Raw genomic sequence first — 15210 nt, 5'->3', positions numbered from 1 at the left:
GCAGGGGAGCCGGGTGTCCCCACAGCAGGCCTCTCCGCCAGGGCAGCACACCCCTGCCCAGCTCTGCAGGAACAGCCTAGAAGCCTGGGGGTCCCCGCCTTCAGAGTCAAAGCTCTCGGGTCACTGCCCAGCAGCAGGCAAGGGGCTGTCACCACTGACGGGGTCCCCGTGGGGCTGCCGACCTAATCCCGCCTTCATCAGGCCCCGGGAAGGAGACAGACAGGAAGGAAAAGTGAGGGCTTTAATGCGCTGAGCAGATTTTTACATAAATCAGAAATCTATGATTCGTCCCCGCTCCAATTAGTAAAAAAAAATCCAAGATTCATCACAAAGCACGTGCAATTAGGCCCCAATTCAGAGACGCACAGATCCGTGGTCCAGCCTCGGGTGCCGCGCTATTTTCCATTCTCTGCGCTGAACATTCGTTCCTGGAAACGAATGGTGTGAGCTGGTGCGCCCAGCAGGCTGCCCCGACCCCGCCCTTGGCCAGGCCTGCGGCCCTGGGCCCTCCCGACAGCAGCCCCGCCCATGGGCCCCTCCTACCCGCCCATGACCCCTCCTGCCCACGTCCCAACCGTGGCCCCGGCGCTCACTCTCAGCATCCTCTCCAGCTTCACCGCGTCCGCGGCAAACCTGCGGATCCCGTCAGAGAGCTTTTCCACAGCCATGCGGTCCTCGTTGTGCAGCCAGCGGAAGGCCTTCTCGTCCAGCTGGATCTTCTCCAGGTCACTGGCCTGGGCTGCGGAGCAGAGCCTCAGAGCCTCGCCCAGGGGTGGAGGCAGCCCGCCCCGAGGCTCCAGGTTCCACAGCCTCAAGGGACCAAGGCACTGGTGCCTGGGGAGCCCGAGGCGGCGGAAGGCGGGAGGGGACGGTCTTACCTGCTTTGGCCGAGAGCACAGGCTTCAGCTTGCTGTGGTCCTTGAGCAGCTCCCCCAGGAGCTGGGGCGAGATGGTGAGGAAGTCACAGCCAGCCAGGGCCTTGATCTCGCCCGTGTTGCGGAAGGAGGCACCCATGACGATGGTCTTGTAGCCGAACTTCTTGTAATAGTTGTAGATCTTGGTGACGCTCTTCACTCCTGGGGGGACACACCAGAGCTGCCATCCGTGCCGCCCAACCCTCCGTCCTGGGGCCCCCTGGGAGCACGCAACACAGCACCCCTCTGCCCCGGCCCAGGGGGCCACTGACCGGGGTCCTCCTGGGGTTCGTAGGACTTCTTGTCCGTGTTGGCCACATGCCAGTCAAGGATGCGGCCCACGAAGGGCGAGATGAGCGTCACGCCGGCCTCGGCGCAGGCCACAGCCTGGGCGAAGGAGAAAAGCAGCGTCATGTTGCACCGGATGCCGTGCTGCTCCTCCAGCTCCCTGCGAGGATGGAACGAGCGCATGGGTCAGCCCCCGAAAGGCAGGGGCGGGGTCGCTCCACCCTCGTGAGTAACTGTGGAACATTCACCAGGGCGAGCTCAGGCCAGCAGCTTGTGGGCAACCAGACCTCATCAGACCCGCATTTCAGAACAGGGACCAAGGTGAGAGGCCCCCGAGAGCTGCAGACACAGTCCTCCCCTCGTCACAGAACCTCTGCGCTGGGCCAGTGCAGGAGACACGGGTTCAGTCCCTGGTCAGGGAAGACCCCACGTGCCCCGGGGCACCAGAGCCTGCGCTCCACAAGAGGAGCCGCCACAGTGAGGAGCGCCCACCCTCCCACCTGGAGAAAAGCCAGACAGCCGAGAAGACCCAGCACAGCCAAAAAAAAAGGGATCTTTGGGCTGGAGATCATGGAGTCGGCTCCAACCACAGCACCGTCCTGCCTCAGTCCCACAGCCTCACTGGCCCCACGGCCCCCGCCTGCCCTCTGGGTCAGCCTGCAGAAAGCCCTTCCCCCAGATGACACGTCAGGGCTGACCATGAGAAGGGGGTCCTGGCCATGCTCTACCACCTGCCAGCCGAGTTCCTGTCCCAGTGGATGGTTCCAGAGGTGCCCCGCTGCCAGGCCACAGGGAAGCGGTCAAGAAGCACAGCCCTGGGGGCACAGGGCCGCCTCGGTGGCCAAGGCCATGAGCACTGGGCCAGTAACTCCACCGCTGGTGTGTGCCCACAGGAGACCACCCCGAGCACACGCTCAGCGTTACCCGACACGGGCAGCCATGTGCCCCGGGAGGATGTGCTTGGAAGGTGTGCACACACACAGGGAGACCTCCTTAAGGGGGACCCAGGCGTGGCGCGCGTGAACCTGGAACGTGAGCCAAGCAAGGGAAGCCACACACGAAGGCCACGTGTGGCGCGGCCCTGTCCCTCGGGAGCGTTCAGAGGCAGAAGGTGCGCGGCGCAACAACACAGGGATCCGTGGGCGTGGCCAGGCGCTCCCAGGACAGCCGAGCCTGGGCACCAGGGCGGCGTCCTGTCCACGCCCACCCGCCCCCTCCGCACCCAGGGTGCTTGGGGGGAGCCGACTCCCACTCTGTCCTTGGCAGACGACACCTCTGCCGGCGGCACTGCGCAGGCCCACTGCCCGAGGGGCCTAGCTGGGATGGGCACAGGCCCCAGCAGCTCCATGCTCACGGGGACACTTACTTTCCGGCCTGAATTCCTTCCCAGGTGGATGAGAGCTTTATCAGGATCCGCTCCTTGCTGATCCCAGCCTCCTTGTACAGCTCAATGAGGCGCCGGGCGCGGGCCACCATCGCATCCTTATCAAAGGAGAGCCTGCAGGGGACAGGGCGCCCGGCTTGCAGCGGCTGAGTGGGGCAGACGCAAGCAGAGGCCAGGCGCCCACAGCAGCGCGCGGCACCGCGTGGGGAGCTGCGAACAACAGCAGCTGCTGCTCTTGAGCCCCCCGTGGGCCCGAGGCCTTACCTGACCCCCCCCCGTGGGCCCGAGGCCTTACCTGACCCCCCCCCCCGTGGGCCCGAGGCCTTACCTGACCCCCACCCGTGGGCCCGAGGCCTTACCTGACCCCCACCCGTGGGCCCGAGGCCTTACCTGACCCCCACCCGTGGGCCCGAGGCCTTACCTGACCCCCACCCGTGGGCCTGAGGCCTTACCTGGCGTCCACTTCCGTGGATACGCGGCCTGGAATTTTCTTCAGTATTTCTGCCCCAAACAACACAAAAAGTTTATCAATAGCATTTGTAATCTGTTCCTCTTGTGACCTGAAATTCCAAGGGAAAAAATTAGGTTAGAAGCTTCTTACTTTTAAATGTACAGGATTCTGCAAAAATTGTTACCTGCTTCCCAAATTCTTTTCCCACCGTCTGTTTTTCTTAAAAACCTTTCAAAGTGGTGATAAAACACACAGCAGAAAACTTACCACCTTACCCATTTTTTTCTTTTTAGATTTCGGCAACAGCACACAGCTCGTGGGACCCCTCAGCTCCCCGACCAGGGGCTGGGCTTGAGCACACCCGCCCTCTCCCCAGTGGCACGGCCGGTTCGGGCACTGAGGTGCTCACACGGGCGCGGCCACGGCCGCCTCATCCCCAGTGTCTCCATCCTTAGAGCCGAGCCCTGCCATCTTTGGGGGCTTGAACAAAACACAGTTCCCAACCTCTCTGAAGCTGCCTGGGCAGATGAATAAGGGGCACAGTGCGGCTCCAAGATGGACCGGAAAGATCTCCGGCCTGAGAGCAGGGCCAGTCTACTGATCACTATGGGCACTGCCTCGTCACCGATTCCAGGAGCATCGAGAAGGGAGGGAGCCGCCAGCACGGGGTGCACGGCGGGGGGCAGGGCAGGCCCAGGGCATGACTGCCACCCCTGCACACGGCTGACCTCAGCACACGGGGCACCAGAGAGGGACAGGCCAGCCCAGCACAGCTCCTGCCAGGGGCACAGCTCCTGCCAGGGGCCACTGTTTCCTGCGAGCCCACTCTCAGCTGAGCGGTACCACCCAGATGAACATTTAAAATGATACCCAGCAAAGGCGAGTCTATGGAGAGAAGAACCAGTCTGTGGTTGCAGGTGAAGGCACAAGAGAACGTTCTAGGAGGCGAGAACATTGTCGGACTGGACCGTGGCTGCACCACTGTATACGTGAGTGCATCAGAATGAACCGGACTGCGCACTGAGACCGTGACTCTCGCTCCAACAAGACTATCAGAAGGTAACAAAATGCCAGAAAGCAGCTCCACGGCCGCCAGGGCTGAGGACACAGACTACGGCGGGGGGAGGACTCGGGTGCCATCCACACGCTCCTGCCACCAAAACTCAGTGAGCTGTTTACTCCCAATGGGTGATGCCCGCAAGGAAGCGGACAGCGTTCCTTCCTGGAGCCTAAAACACTGGCGAACTGACCTCAGGGGAGGGAAGCAAGCAGACCCGGCCAGCGCCCACAGCCCCACACTCACCCGCCCAGCTTCCTGCCGTAAGCAATGGCCTCTTCCACCAGCTCCTGGTAGGTTGGCATCTGTGCCGCAGCCAGGATCAGGGACGGGTTGGTGGTGGCATCCTGGGGCTTGTACTCGTCGATGGCTGGGAAGTAATTGTGGGAAGCAAGGGTCAGTGGAGTGCCCGCTTCCACCCAGAAACCTGAGATGACCCCTGAAAGCCCTGAACACAGGGACAGAGCCAAGTAGGGCGCGGCCACACTTCATGCAGGAAGGCTAGCCAAGAGGCAGCTGAGCACAGGGAGGAAACCTGGAGACTAAGCCAGTGAGCAGCCGTGCCAAGAGCCGAGAGCTGCCCAGCACCAAGGAGCAAGGAGGGAGGCGGCCAGGAGACCGACGGCGTCCGCAGGTACTGGCACCCAGGTCAGCCGTGGAGGGGCTGGACACGGGCCTTCAAACTATTCTTTTAACACACTTGTTCCTTCCTGATAACCACGCGGGAATTCCAAGAAGTCTCGAGGCCCCGGCTGTCACAGGGCAGTGCTGAGCTCAAGTTCATCAAAACTCAGCTTCCAGGATTAGCCAGTTCAGTAAGTTGATTTGGCAAGCTAGCATTTTCGAAGTATCTTCTGATGACAAAACCACAGAGATGGAAAAGAGGGAAGGGGGTGGCTCTCAGGGGCCAGGAACAGCTGTATCCTGCCCGTCCTGGTGGCTCTAAGAACCCGCCACAAAGGACGACCCCTCCTCTGTGCAGCTGGAAACCAGGGAACACAGGGCCGGTCTGCAGCCTGTTCACAGCGCCGTGTTGGCACCAAGGCCCCTGTCCTGATATCACACCGCGGCCACACAGAACACCCAGGGAGGTGATGGCAAAAGGATTCGTGGGACCTGACAGGCGAATTCTGCAACTTCCTGGAGTCTATTAGTTATTTCAAAACAACAAGTTAAGAAAGCACGCTCTGCAGTGGAGCTTACACAAATGTGTGAAACCCAGTGTAATGCGCTGAAGATATTACCTTGATAAAGCTGACTTTTAACAAAATTAAAAACAAAATCTAGGGTCAACAGATGGGCTTCAGGCTCCAGGAACCCTTAACAGAATATAAAACCTGGCATGGGGCATGGAGCGGGAAGAGCAGCCACAGCTTTGACTTATTTTCAAAGAGGTTTATGACGCCCCAAAGGCAAGACCCTTCAGTTCGTAAAGTGACCGTAAAACTGAAATTACAACTATGTAAGATTTAGATATATATGGGCTTCTCTGGTAGCTCAGTTGGTAAAGAATCTGTCTACAATGCAGGAGACCCAGGTTAGATACCTGGGTTGGGAAGATCCCCTGGAGAAGGGACTGGCTACGCACTCCAATATTCCGTAGAGGAGTTTGGTGGGCTACAGTCCATGGGGTCACAAAGAGACGGACAAAACTGAGCAACTAACACACACCTAGTGTACTGTACACATCATCAATAAATGTATTTTTAAATAAAGTCACTAACACTCACTTAGCAATCTTCAATGTCAGCACTTGGGTTTCAATGTTTCCAAAGAGGAGAACATAGAGCAAGCATTCCCCAAGACCCCTCTGGACACACTGGGCCTACACTGAGGAGGTCACGGGTTAGTTAACCTGAGGACCAGCCAGCCTGCAGCTGCTGCCCAGTGAAACCCAACAGGAAAACAACACAGACTCAGCAAAGATGAGAAATCCTCCACACTAAGAAGGAGCAAACCAGGACTTCCCCAGTGATGCAGTGCGTAAGAATCTGCCTGCCCTTGCAGGGGACGTGAGTTCGGTCCCTGGGCCCGGATGATCCCACACGCCCTGGGGCAACTAGTCCTGGTGCACCACAGCTACTGAGCCTCGAGCCCTAAGTATCAAGCCCCTGAGCCCGAGACCCCGTGCTCCACAAGACAGACCACCACAGTGAGAAGCCCTCCACTGCAGCGGGAGCGCAGCCCCCGCGTGCCGCAACTAGAGAAAAGCCCATGCAAAGCAGTGCAGCCAAAAATAAATAAAATTAGAACCAAAAAGGAGCAGAAAGACCCCAGACCCTCTGTCCTGGTGAGGCACTGCCAGAGGCCTGGACCAGGAAGGGACGGGTGCGAAGAAGCCGGTGGCCTCAAAGGTCAGCCAGAGCTGGAATTTCCCAGGGCCCCCAGCTCTGACCAGGAGGGAACCTTCTGTCAGCTGGTTTAATGTACAGGTTGGACTCAAGCCCATCACCATCTCCAGCGTTTATATTTAAGCAGCCAAATATGCTTACTCATTTTCCTCAGCTCTGTGAGATAGAGTCTTATTCTTACCAAAGAGGAAATAAAGCCTGTTTCTCAAGTCACCATGAGAAAGCAGAAACGAGGAAGTCCCTTCCCTACCGTGTGCCCCGGAGCACTCCCAGCACGGAACATTTCACGATTTCTCTGACAACCTTCATGGTTCACAGAGGATGTGAATGGAGGTTCACCTAGTGTGGGTTTCCGTGCAGACGATGGGAAGGCCAAGCCCCCCAGTTCCCTCCCAGGAAGATGAGTCAAGCCAGGAAAACCCAGACCTGGAGCAAGCTTTGCTTGCCCCCCTGCAGTGAGTGGGGTTGTACCCCCGGGGCTCCTTGGTCCCAGGCGGTGAACGTCTAACTGGCCCGCACGCGGCCATGGTCACCAGCGTGCAGCTGTCCCCTGGGCAGGGGTGGGAAGTGTGCGCAACACGGGGTTTCAAAAGCAGGCGGTGTCATTCGCAGAGTCTGGCCTTTCTGGGCCCAAAACTAACTCATGTTCCTGCTCAACATTCGCGCAACGAAACTGCCCCGTGTGACCACAAGTGCTTCGCATCTCCACGGCGGACCAGGAATCGCTCTCCAAATCTAAGTACTTGGGACACCGTCCCCTGACCCACTGACGGTCACCGCGGGCTCCAGCAGCGCAGAGGACGGGGGCGCTGGGCCCCGCGCGTTCGGGTCCTGAGGCACCCACGCCCCGGCCGACGGTGAAGGGGGCCGAGCACGGGGCGCCGAGAGCAAGGGAGAAGTGGGTCGGGGAACAGCAGGGCCGAAGGGGGGACAAGGGACGAAGCGGGGACGGGGGGCGAGGGAGAGGGGCACCAAGGAGGAGGGGGACGGACTTCCCGGCCCAGGAAGCCGGGTGGCCGGGCTTCGCCGCCGCCCCTGCGCCCCTCAGCCGCGCGTCCGCGCTCCCGGGCCCTCCCGCGCCTCCCCACACCGCCGGGCGGGCCGGCGCCCCGCGCGCCCGAAGTCTCTCACTGCTGCCCGGCCCGCCCCATGAGCTCGGGGGCCAGCGCGGCCTCACCGTGGAAGTCGCCCGTGTCGGCCACCACGGTGGTGAACTGCTTGAGCTGGTCCAGCGCGTTCTCCATCCTCTGCCGCTTCACCGGGGAGCCCGACATGGCGAGCGGCGGACCGAGCGGGGGACCCACAATGCCCCGCGGGCCCCGCCCCCAGCCGCAGCCAATCCGGGCGCGGCGCGGGAGGGCGGTCCTGCGTGTCGGCACCGACGGGGCCCCGCCCCCGAGACGGCGCCCCACCCCTCGGAGCGGCGCCCCGCCCCCGAGGCAGCCCCAGTCCCCCGGAGCCGCGCCTCAGGAGCTGTACTCACCAGGGCGGCGTGCCCCGGGGCGGCGCCCCGGAGCGCTGAGTCCCCTGGGCCCTGAGTCCCCCGGGCGGTATGCCCCCAGACGTGGTTATGCCGGAGGGGCGCACATCCTTCTGGTGATGCAGCCCCCGGATGGTTTCCAGGGAGCGATGCACCCCCGAGAGGCGCTCCCGCCTCCACGACGCGTCCCTGGGGGCCGTGATTCCAGGAGCGTGCACCCCCTGCAGCGGGGCGCCTCCGGGGCGTGGACGTGATTAGTTCCCTGGACTGATGCGTCCCCGCGGCGGAGCTCCCCCCGGAGTGAAGCACACCCAGGGCTGCGTGGTCCCCGACGGCGCGCCGGCTCACTTCCCTCCTCTGTCGTTTGCAGCGGCAACTGGAGTGAGGGTCGTCGAGCATCAAGGGGTTAAGGCTGAGACTTCAGGCCGCGGTCAAGCGGAGTCTCAGAGAAACCTGGACACCTGAGACTCTGCATCTGAGCCTCCGCCTCAGGAGGCCATAAGGGGCCCTGGGCATGCGGGCCTGGGTCTGGGAGTCTGGGTCGCCGCCCCTCGCCCCCCGGCCGTCCTGAAGCCAGGGGCACCCAGGGTACAAGTTCTGTCCTTGAGGCCGAAATCTCACCTTCTCTGTACTCTGGTGTGGAATCCAATCTCGGTGACATAGAGTTTTGGGTGAAGTAGAAAAGGATTGGGCTTCCCAGGGGGCTCAGTGGTAAAGAATCCACCTACCAAGCCAGAGACACAGGTTCAATGCCTGGGTCAAGAAGCTCCCCTGGAGAAGGAAATGGCAACCTACTCTAGTATTTTTGCCTGGGAAAATGCATGGACAGAGGAGCCTAGTGGGTTACAGTTCATGGGGTGCCAAAGAGCTGGAGAAAATTTAGCAACTAAACCACAGCAGCGAGAAGAGATGGATCGCTTTATTGCTTTACCAGGCAAAGAGGCGCACAGCGGCCCCTGTCCTCAAGACCATGTGTCCCAGCTTGGGGAAGACAGTGACAAGTTTTATATTAATTATCCAAAGAGAGTGTGATCAGCTTGAGGACATTCTTCTAATAGGTTCGTGAGGTAAGCAGGAGTCAACATCATCAACCTTCAAGTCCAGCTGATCTGGGGTCTCCATGCTTGTGGGCAGCATGCCATCATTAACAGTTAACTTCTCCACTTGGAGAAGCTTCAGCGTCTGCAGAAGAGCTCAAAGATATAGTTATGTCTGTCTGCTGAAGGGAAAACAGGACCCTGCCCCAAGACTGCCCTTGACTGTTTTTTCTCCCTGTTCTCACATCCCCTCCCTTCCCTAAGAACAACTACTTAAATCTACTTGAAACTCAGGGAAGGTCATAGAGGCTGGGTGAAAGCTGATTCCTGTAATAAAAGAAATGGGGACATAGAGGCGTCATGCCCAGGACCCCTACAGTACCCTGCACAGCATCACCCTCAGGCCTGGCAGCTGCTCCAAGCCCTCCTAGGTTGGGTGGGCCTGGAGGCTGGGGAGGGGCTGAAATCAGGCTTGTGGTTTCATTTTCTCCTGTGGATCCAGAGCCCAGGACAGGCCATTGACCCTGGGAACCACATCTGGGAATCCCTCCTAGCGAAGTAGTACTAAGTTTAGAAGTATGAAATAAAATTCACATTTTATGGGAAGACAAGAAAAATATAAACATAAAAAATTTTCTCTGCCCTTTGGCCTCCTCTCTCCTGCACTGTGCACCCTGTGTCTGCATTTTATACACAGAAAAACCTCCCCACTGACTGTTGGATCACAGAAAAAGCAAGGAAATTCCAGAAAAACATCTGCTTCTGCTTCATTGGCTATACTAAAGCCTTTGACTGTGTAGATCACAACAAACTGAAAAATTCTTAAAGAGATGGGAATACCAGACCACCATATCTGCCTCCTGAGAAATCTGTATGCAGGTCAAGAAGCAACAGTTAGAACTGGACATGGGACAACGGACTGGTTCAAAATTGGGAAAGGAGTACATCAAGACTGTATACTGTCACCCTGCTTATCTAACTTCTATGCAGAGTACATCATGCGAAATGCCAGGCTGGATGAAGCACAAGCTGGAATCAAGATTGCAGGGAGAAATATCGGTAACCTCAGATACGCAGACAAAACCACCCTAATGGCAGAAAGCAAATGAAAAAAATAAAAGTGAGCCACTCACTTCAGTTCAGTTGCTGAGTCGTATCCCACCCTTTGCGACCCCATGGACTATAGCACACCAGTTTTTCCTGTCCATCACCAACTCCTGGAGCTTGCTCAAACTCATGTCCATTGAGTCTGTGATGCCATCCAACCATCTCATCCTCTGTCCCTTTCTCCTGCCTTCAATCTTTCCCAGTATCAGAGTCTTTTCCAGTGAGTCAGCTCTTCACATCAGGTGGCCAAAGTATTGGAGTTTCAGCTTCAGCATCAGTCCTTCCAGTGAATATTCAGGACTGATTTCCTTTAGCACTGACTGGTTTGAACTCCTTGCCGTCCAAGGGACTCTCAAGAGTCTTCTCCAACACCACAGTTCAAAAGCATCAATTCTTCTGCATTCAGCTTTCTTTATAGTCTGAAGGAGTCTTTGGGCCTAGAAAAGAAAACAACAGTCTCAAAGGCCCTTGCTGAATCATCTAACTTTGGAGAAAACAAAACAAGACTTTAGGTCCCGCCCTGAGGCTCCAGGCCGGTTGCATCCATCTGGGACTTATCAGCCCCTGTCCAGAAACCTTCCAACCCTTACACCTGCCCAGAAGACTTATCACCCCCTGCCCGACTACAAATGCCATCTCATCTAAAGAATACCCAAAACATCCCGCCTGATTAACATTTCCCTTCTCGCTTCCACAAACCTCCCTATAAATATGGAGCCTCCCTGATCCCTCTCTGCGCTCAGCCTGGTCCTTAGGCTGACTGTCCTTTTATTCAGGCAAGGCTGCTCCTTGCCTGAATAAAAGTAACCTACTTCTGTTGAGGTCGTCTTTCCTTTTCCACCTCAGCCCGAACTATACCTTACATAGTCCAACCCTCACATCCATACATGACTACTGGAAAAACCATAACTTTGACTAGACCAGACAGACCTTTGTTGGCAAAGTGATGTCTCTGCTTTGGTCATAGCTTTTCTTCCAAAGAGCAAGCGTCTTTTAATTTCATGGCTGCAGTCACCATCTGCAGTGATTTTGGAGCCCAAGAAAATAAAGTCTGTCACTGTTTCCATTGTTTCTCCATCTATTTGCCATGAAGTGATGGAACTGCATGCCATGATCTTAGTTTTTTGAGTGTTGAGTTTTAAGCCAGCTTTTTCACTCTCCTCTTTCACTTTTATCTAGAGGCTCTTTAGTTCCTCTTCACTTTCTGCCATAAGGGTGGTGCCATCTGTGTATCTGAGGTTTTGATATTTCTCCCTGCAATCTTGATTCCAGCTTGTGCTTCATCCAACGTGGCATTTCGCATGATGTACTCTGCATAGAAGTTAAATAAGCAGGGTGACAGTGTACAGCCTTGATGTAGTCCTTTCCCAATTTTGAACCAGTCTCTTGTTCCATGTCTGGTTCTAACTGTTGCTTCTTGACCTGCATACAGATTTCTCAGGAGGCAGGTCAGGTGGTCTGGTATTCCCATCTCTTTAAAAATTTTCCAGTTTGTTGTGATCTACACAGTCAAAAGCTTTGGTGTAATCAATAAAGCAGAAGTAGATGTTTTTCTGGAATTCTTTTGCTTTTTCAATGATCCAATGGATGTTGGCAATTTGATCTCTGGTTCCTTTGCCTTTTCTAAATCCAGCTTGAACATCTGGAAGTTCATGGTTCACGTACTGTTGAAGCCTGGCTTGGAGAATTTTGAGCATTACTTTGCTAGCATGTGAGATGAGTGCAATTGTGTGGTAGTTTAAACATTCTTTGGCATTGCCCTTCTTTCGGATTGAAATGAAAACTGACCCTTTCCAGTCCTGTGGCCACTGGGCAAAGTGAGTTGCTCAGTCTTGTCCATTTCTTGTGAACCCATGGAATTCTCCAGGCCAGAATACTGGAGTGGGTAGCTGTTCCCTTCTCCAGGGGATCTTCCCAACCCAGGCAAGGATCAAACCCAGGTTTTCCGAACTGCAGGCAGATTCTTTACCAGTTGAGCTACCAGGGAAGTTGGTAGATCAACAGTGGCAGAAAGCAAAGAGGAGCTAAAGAGCCTCTTAATGAAAGTGAAAGAGATGAGCGAAAAAGATGGCTTAAAACTCAACATTCAAAAAACTAAGAACATGGCATCCGGTTCCATCCCTTCATGGCCAATAGATGGGGAAAAAATGGAAACAATGACACTTTGATTTTCTTGGGCTCCAAAATCACTGCAGACAGTGACTGTAACCGTGGAATTGAAAGACGCTGCTCCCTGGAAGAAAAGCTATGACCAGCCTAGACAGCATATTAAAAAGCAGAGACAGCACTTTGCCAGCAAAAGGCCATATAGTCGAAGCCAGGGTTTTTTCAGTAGCCATGTATGGATGTGAGAGTCGAACCATAAAGAAGACTGAGTGCCAAAGAATTGATGCTTTAAAACAGTGGTGTTGGAGGAGACTCTTGAGAGTCCCTTGGACTGCAGGAGATCAAATCAGTCAGTCCTAAAGGAAATCAACCCTGAATATTCATTGGAAGGACTGAGACTGAAGCTGAAGCTCCAATACTTTAGCCACCTGATGCGAAGAGCTGACTCATTGGAAAGAGCCTGATGCTGGGAAAGATTGAAGGCAGGAGAAGAGGGCGACAGAGGATGAGATGGTTGGATGGCATCACCGACTCAATGGACATGAGTTTCAGCAAACTCTGGGAGATGGTGAAGGACAGGGAAGCCCGGTGTGCTGCAGTCCACGGGGTCACAAAGAGTCAGACACGATTGAGTGACTGAACAACAGTGATCCAGGCTGTCAGGTGAAAGAACAATGTCACCACCCTTCTACAGACTTGAATAATCACTATGATAGTCCTACTTTGACCTCACAAGGTCAGTCTCCTGCCAGATGCAAAGGAGGAGCTGGTGAGGCAAGCCTCCTGTCTACCTGCGCAGGACAGTCATCTCCTCTTCCCTTCCCTCTGACTACAGAATTGTAGCCCACTTAATCCTTGGACAGAACTCCCTCCCCGCCACAACTGCATCTTTTACACATGTCCTATGTTAATAAACCCACTTCCTGCCTAACACCTGGCTTCTCACTGAATTCCCCGTGCTGAGACACAGAGAACATGAGCCTCATTAAGTCCTAAGACCAGATGTGCAGTCTTAGTTGGGAGACCACGGGTTTAGTCTGGGTCCGAGTCCTGGTCACGTGGGCTTGAGCCCCAGTCTGAGGCGAAGGGTTTCAACGTCTCAGGAGCCTGCCGTCAGCCCCGGCTGCAGTCGCCCTGGAGTCTGCCATCCTGTGGTCTGTAAGTCTCACCGTCCACCGGGCGGGCGGTGCCTTGGTTCCTGAAGGACAGCGCAGAGAATCCCGGTGGGAGCAGCTGGGGCTGTTTTATCCTCAACTATTGTCTTTGCTTCTCTTGTTTACCCTTGTTTCCCTCACCTCTGCGATTAGTAGCTGCCTGTCCCTGCTCTTTGGACTCAGGAAGGGGCTGGGAGACTAGACCCTTTTTCGACAAACAGGAAGTGAGGGACGCAGAGGGGCTTTTGTGCCCGACAGGCCCCCAGGTTTCTGGGTTTCAGAAGGGATGAGGAGACTGTCTGGGTGATGGGAGCGTTTTACAGCCGAGGTTTCAGGGTGAGGCAGGACCAGCATCATCCGCTCCGGGGGGAGCTTTCTTTCTGTCCTTAACTGATCTATTTTTGGCTGCATCGGTCTTGGTCGGGCTCGCGGGCTCTTCCCTGAGGCGCCCCGGCTTCTCTGCAGTTGTGCCACTCGGGCTCCAGAGCGTGTGGCTCTCTACTTGCAGTGCTCACCCCTAGTTCCCCAACCAGGAATGGAACCTGAAGCCCCTGCATTGGAGGTGCGGAGTCCTAACCCCGGGACCACTGGGGAGTCTCTCCGTCCAGGAACTTTCTGAGCAGTCTGCTTTCTGGCTGCCCAGGGAGCCTCGCCGATGGTGGTGCAGGGCAGGCTCTGAGAACACTGGCGCTGCATTTTTAAGGGGTAGTGGTCACTCAGTGTAGACAATTAACAAAACGCAACAAAATACAAACCCTCACAAACAATACCTGCTTGGTGTCCACTGGTTCCCGATATAAGTGTCCCAGGGGGCTTCCCAGGTGGTGCTGGTGGTAAGGAACCCGGCTGCCAATACAGAGAACATGAGACAGGTTTGACCCCTGTGTCGGGAAGACCCCGTGGAGAAGAACACCAGTGTTCTTACCTGGAGAATCCATGGACAGAGGAGCCTGGCGGCTACAGTCTATGGGGTCACAAAGAGTTGGGCATGACTGAGCAACACATCCACTCCAGTATTCTTGCCTGGAGAATAGCAGGCACAGAGGGGCCAGGCGGGGTACAGTCCATATGGTTGAAAAGAGTCAGACCCTGAGTGACTTAGCACACATGCACGTAAGTGTCCTGGGGTGGAAGGTCGCACAGCGGTGGGGCGTGGCCTGTCAGGCAGCCCCTGGGCGTGGAGTCCACTGGGTGCTTCTCTCTGCCTTCTGCCCATATGGGCCCCACCCTGGGGAGGGGAGAAAAGTGGGAAACTCCAGGGGAAGGAGGGGGCTTTTTGCCTGCAGGAGGCCCCACCCCGGCTGTGCTCTGGCGAGCACTCACCCCCTTGGCCTCAGTCAGGTCTTCAGCACAGTTGAGGTTCCCGAGGGCTGAGAACAGCTGATGCAACTTGGCGGAGGCGAGGCGCTGGGCTGGGCAGGAGGAGGGGGTCTGGCCGGGCTGGGGCTCTGGGGGCCACGGTCACTTCCAGGAGCTGCAGAACTCGGGCCAGGAGGGAGGTGTCCACGCACCTGGCCCCTGACACTGTGCTGTCTCAGGGAACACCAGACATTTCTCCCAATCTCGTGATGAAATATAGTTCACATTTTATGACAAGAAAAATGTAGTGATGAAACTTTTCTCCACTTTTGAGCTCCCACCCCCTTCTGGGTGCGGGGTGAGTGTGCACTAACCTCCTTAGGGGCCAACATCCCTTCTTAATCTTGTGGAGTCACCCTCTGTGCTGCGGATCTGAGTTGTGTAAACTGCCCGCGTGTCCTGTAACCTTTGTCTCAAAAGCTTTCGTAACCCTGCCTTGACCTCGACTGGGCACGACAGTCCTCAGCTTCTCAAAGACTGTCTCCAGCGTCATAATCCTCAGGTTGGCTCAAACCATTTTTT

At 56.1% G+C, this 15210-nt stretch overlaps 1 protein-coding gene and 1 long non-coding RNA gene across 3 annotated transcripts; both read right to left on the bottom strand.

Annotated features, from left to right (window-relative positions):
• Positions 1 to 227: 227 nt before the first annotated feature.
• On the bottom strand, positions 228 to 7782 carry TALDO1 (transaldolase 1). Its single transcript, XM_055580444.1, has 8 exons — positions 7623 to 7782; positions 4341 to 4464; positions 3039 to 3146; positions 2569 to 2700; positions 1187 to 1362; positions 879 to 1076; positions 594 to 739; positions 228 to 428 (listed from the first exon to the last, which is right to left on the bottom strand). The coding sequence occupies exons 1-8, from the start codon at positions 7717 to 7719 to the stop codon at positions 396 to 398; spliced, it is 1014 nt and encodes a 337-aa protein (XP_055436419.1). The 5' UTR covers positions 7720 to 7782; the 3' UTR covers positions 228 to 395.
• A 1044-nt stretch (positions 7783 to 8826) lies between these two features.
• Positions 8827 to 14870, bottom strand: LOC129653539 (uncharacterized). 2 transcript variants are annotated; one of them, XR_008715155.1, is made up of 4 exons: positions 14255 to 14870; positions 14085 to 14175; positions 10096 to 10506; positions 8827 to 9107 (listed from the first exon to the last, which is right to left on the bottom strand). It is a non-coding gene; the product is annotated as an uncharacterized LOC129653539 (long non-coding RNA). The 2 variants fall into 2 exon arrangements; XR_008715154.1 differs by having other exon boundaries at positions 14100 to 14175; positions 14255 to 14864.
• Positions 14871 to 15210: the final 340 nt, after the last annotated feature.

Source organism: Bubalus kerabau, chromosome 5 (genome assembly GCF_029407905.1).
Source record: "Bubalus kerabau isolate K-KA32 ecotype Philippines breed swamp buffalo chromosome 5, PCC_UOA_SB_1v2, whole genome shotgun sequence".
Lineage (NCBI taxonomy): Eukaryota > Metazoa > Chordata > Mammalia > Artiodactyla > Bovidae > Bubalus > Bubalus kerabau.
This window is presented reverse-complemented; position numbering and strand designations above follow the sequence as displayed.

Bases quoted from the DNA above. Each gene is read 5' to 3' on its own strand.
- TALDO1 (XM_055580444.1), bottom strand. From the start codon at position 7,719: ATGTCGGGCTCCCCGGTGAAGCGGCAGAGGATGGAGAACGCGCTGGAC. The intron at 4,465-7,622 runs GTGAGGCCGCGC...ATTACTTCCCAG, and splicing joins CGACACGGGCGACTTCCACG to CCATCGACGAGTACAAGCCC. The intron at 1,077-1,186 runs GTCAGTGGCCCC...GTGTCCCCCCAG, and splicing joins CGAACCCCAGGAGGACCCCG to GAGTGAAGAGCGTCACCAAG.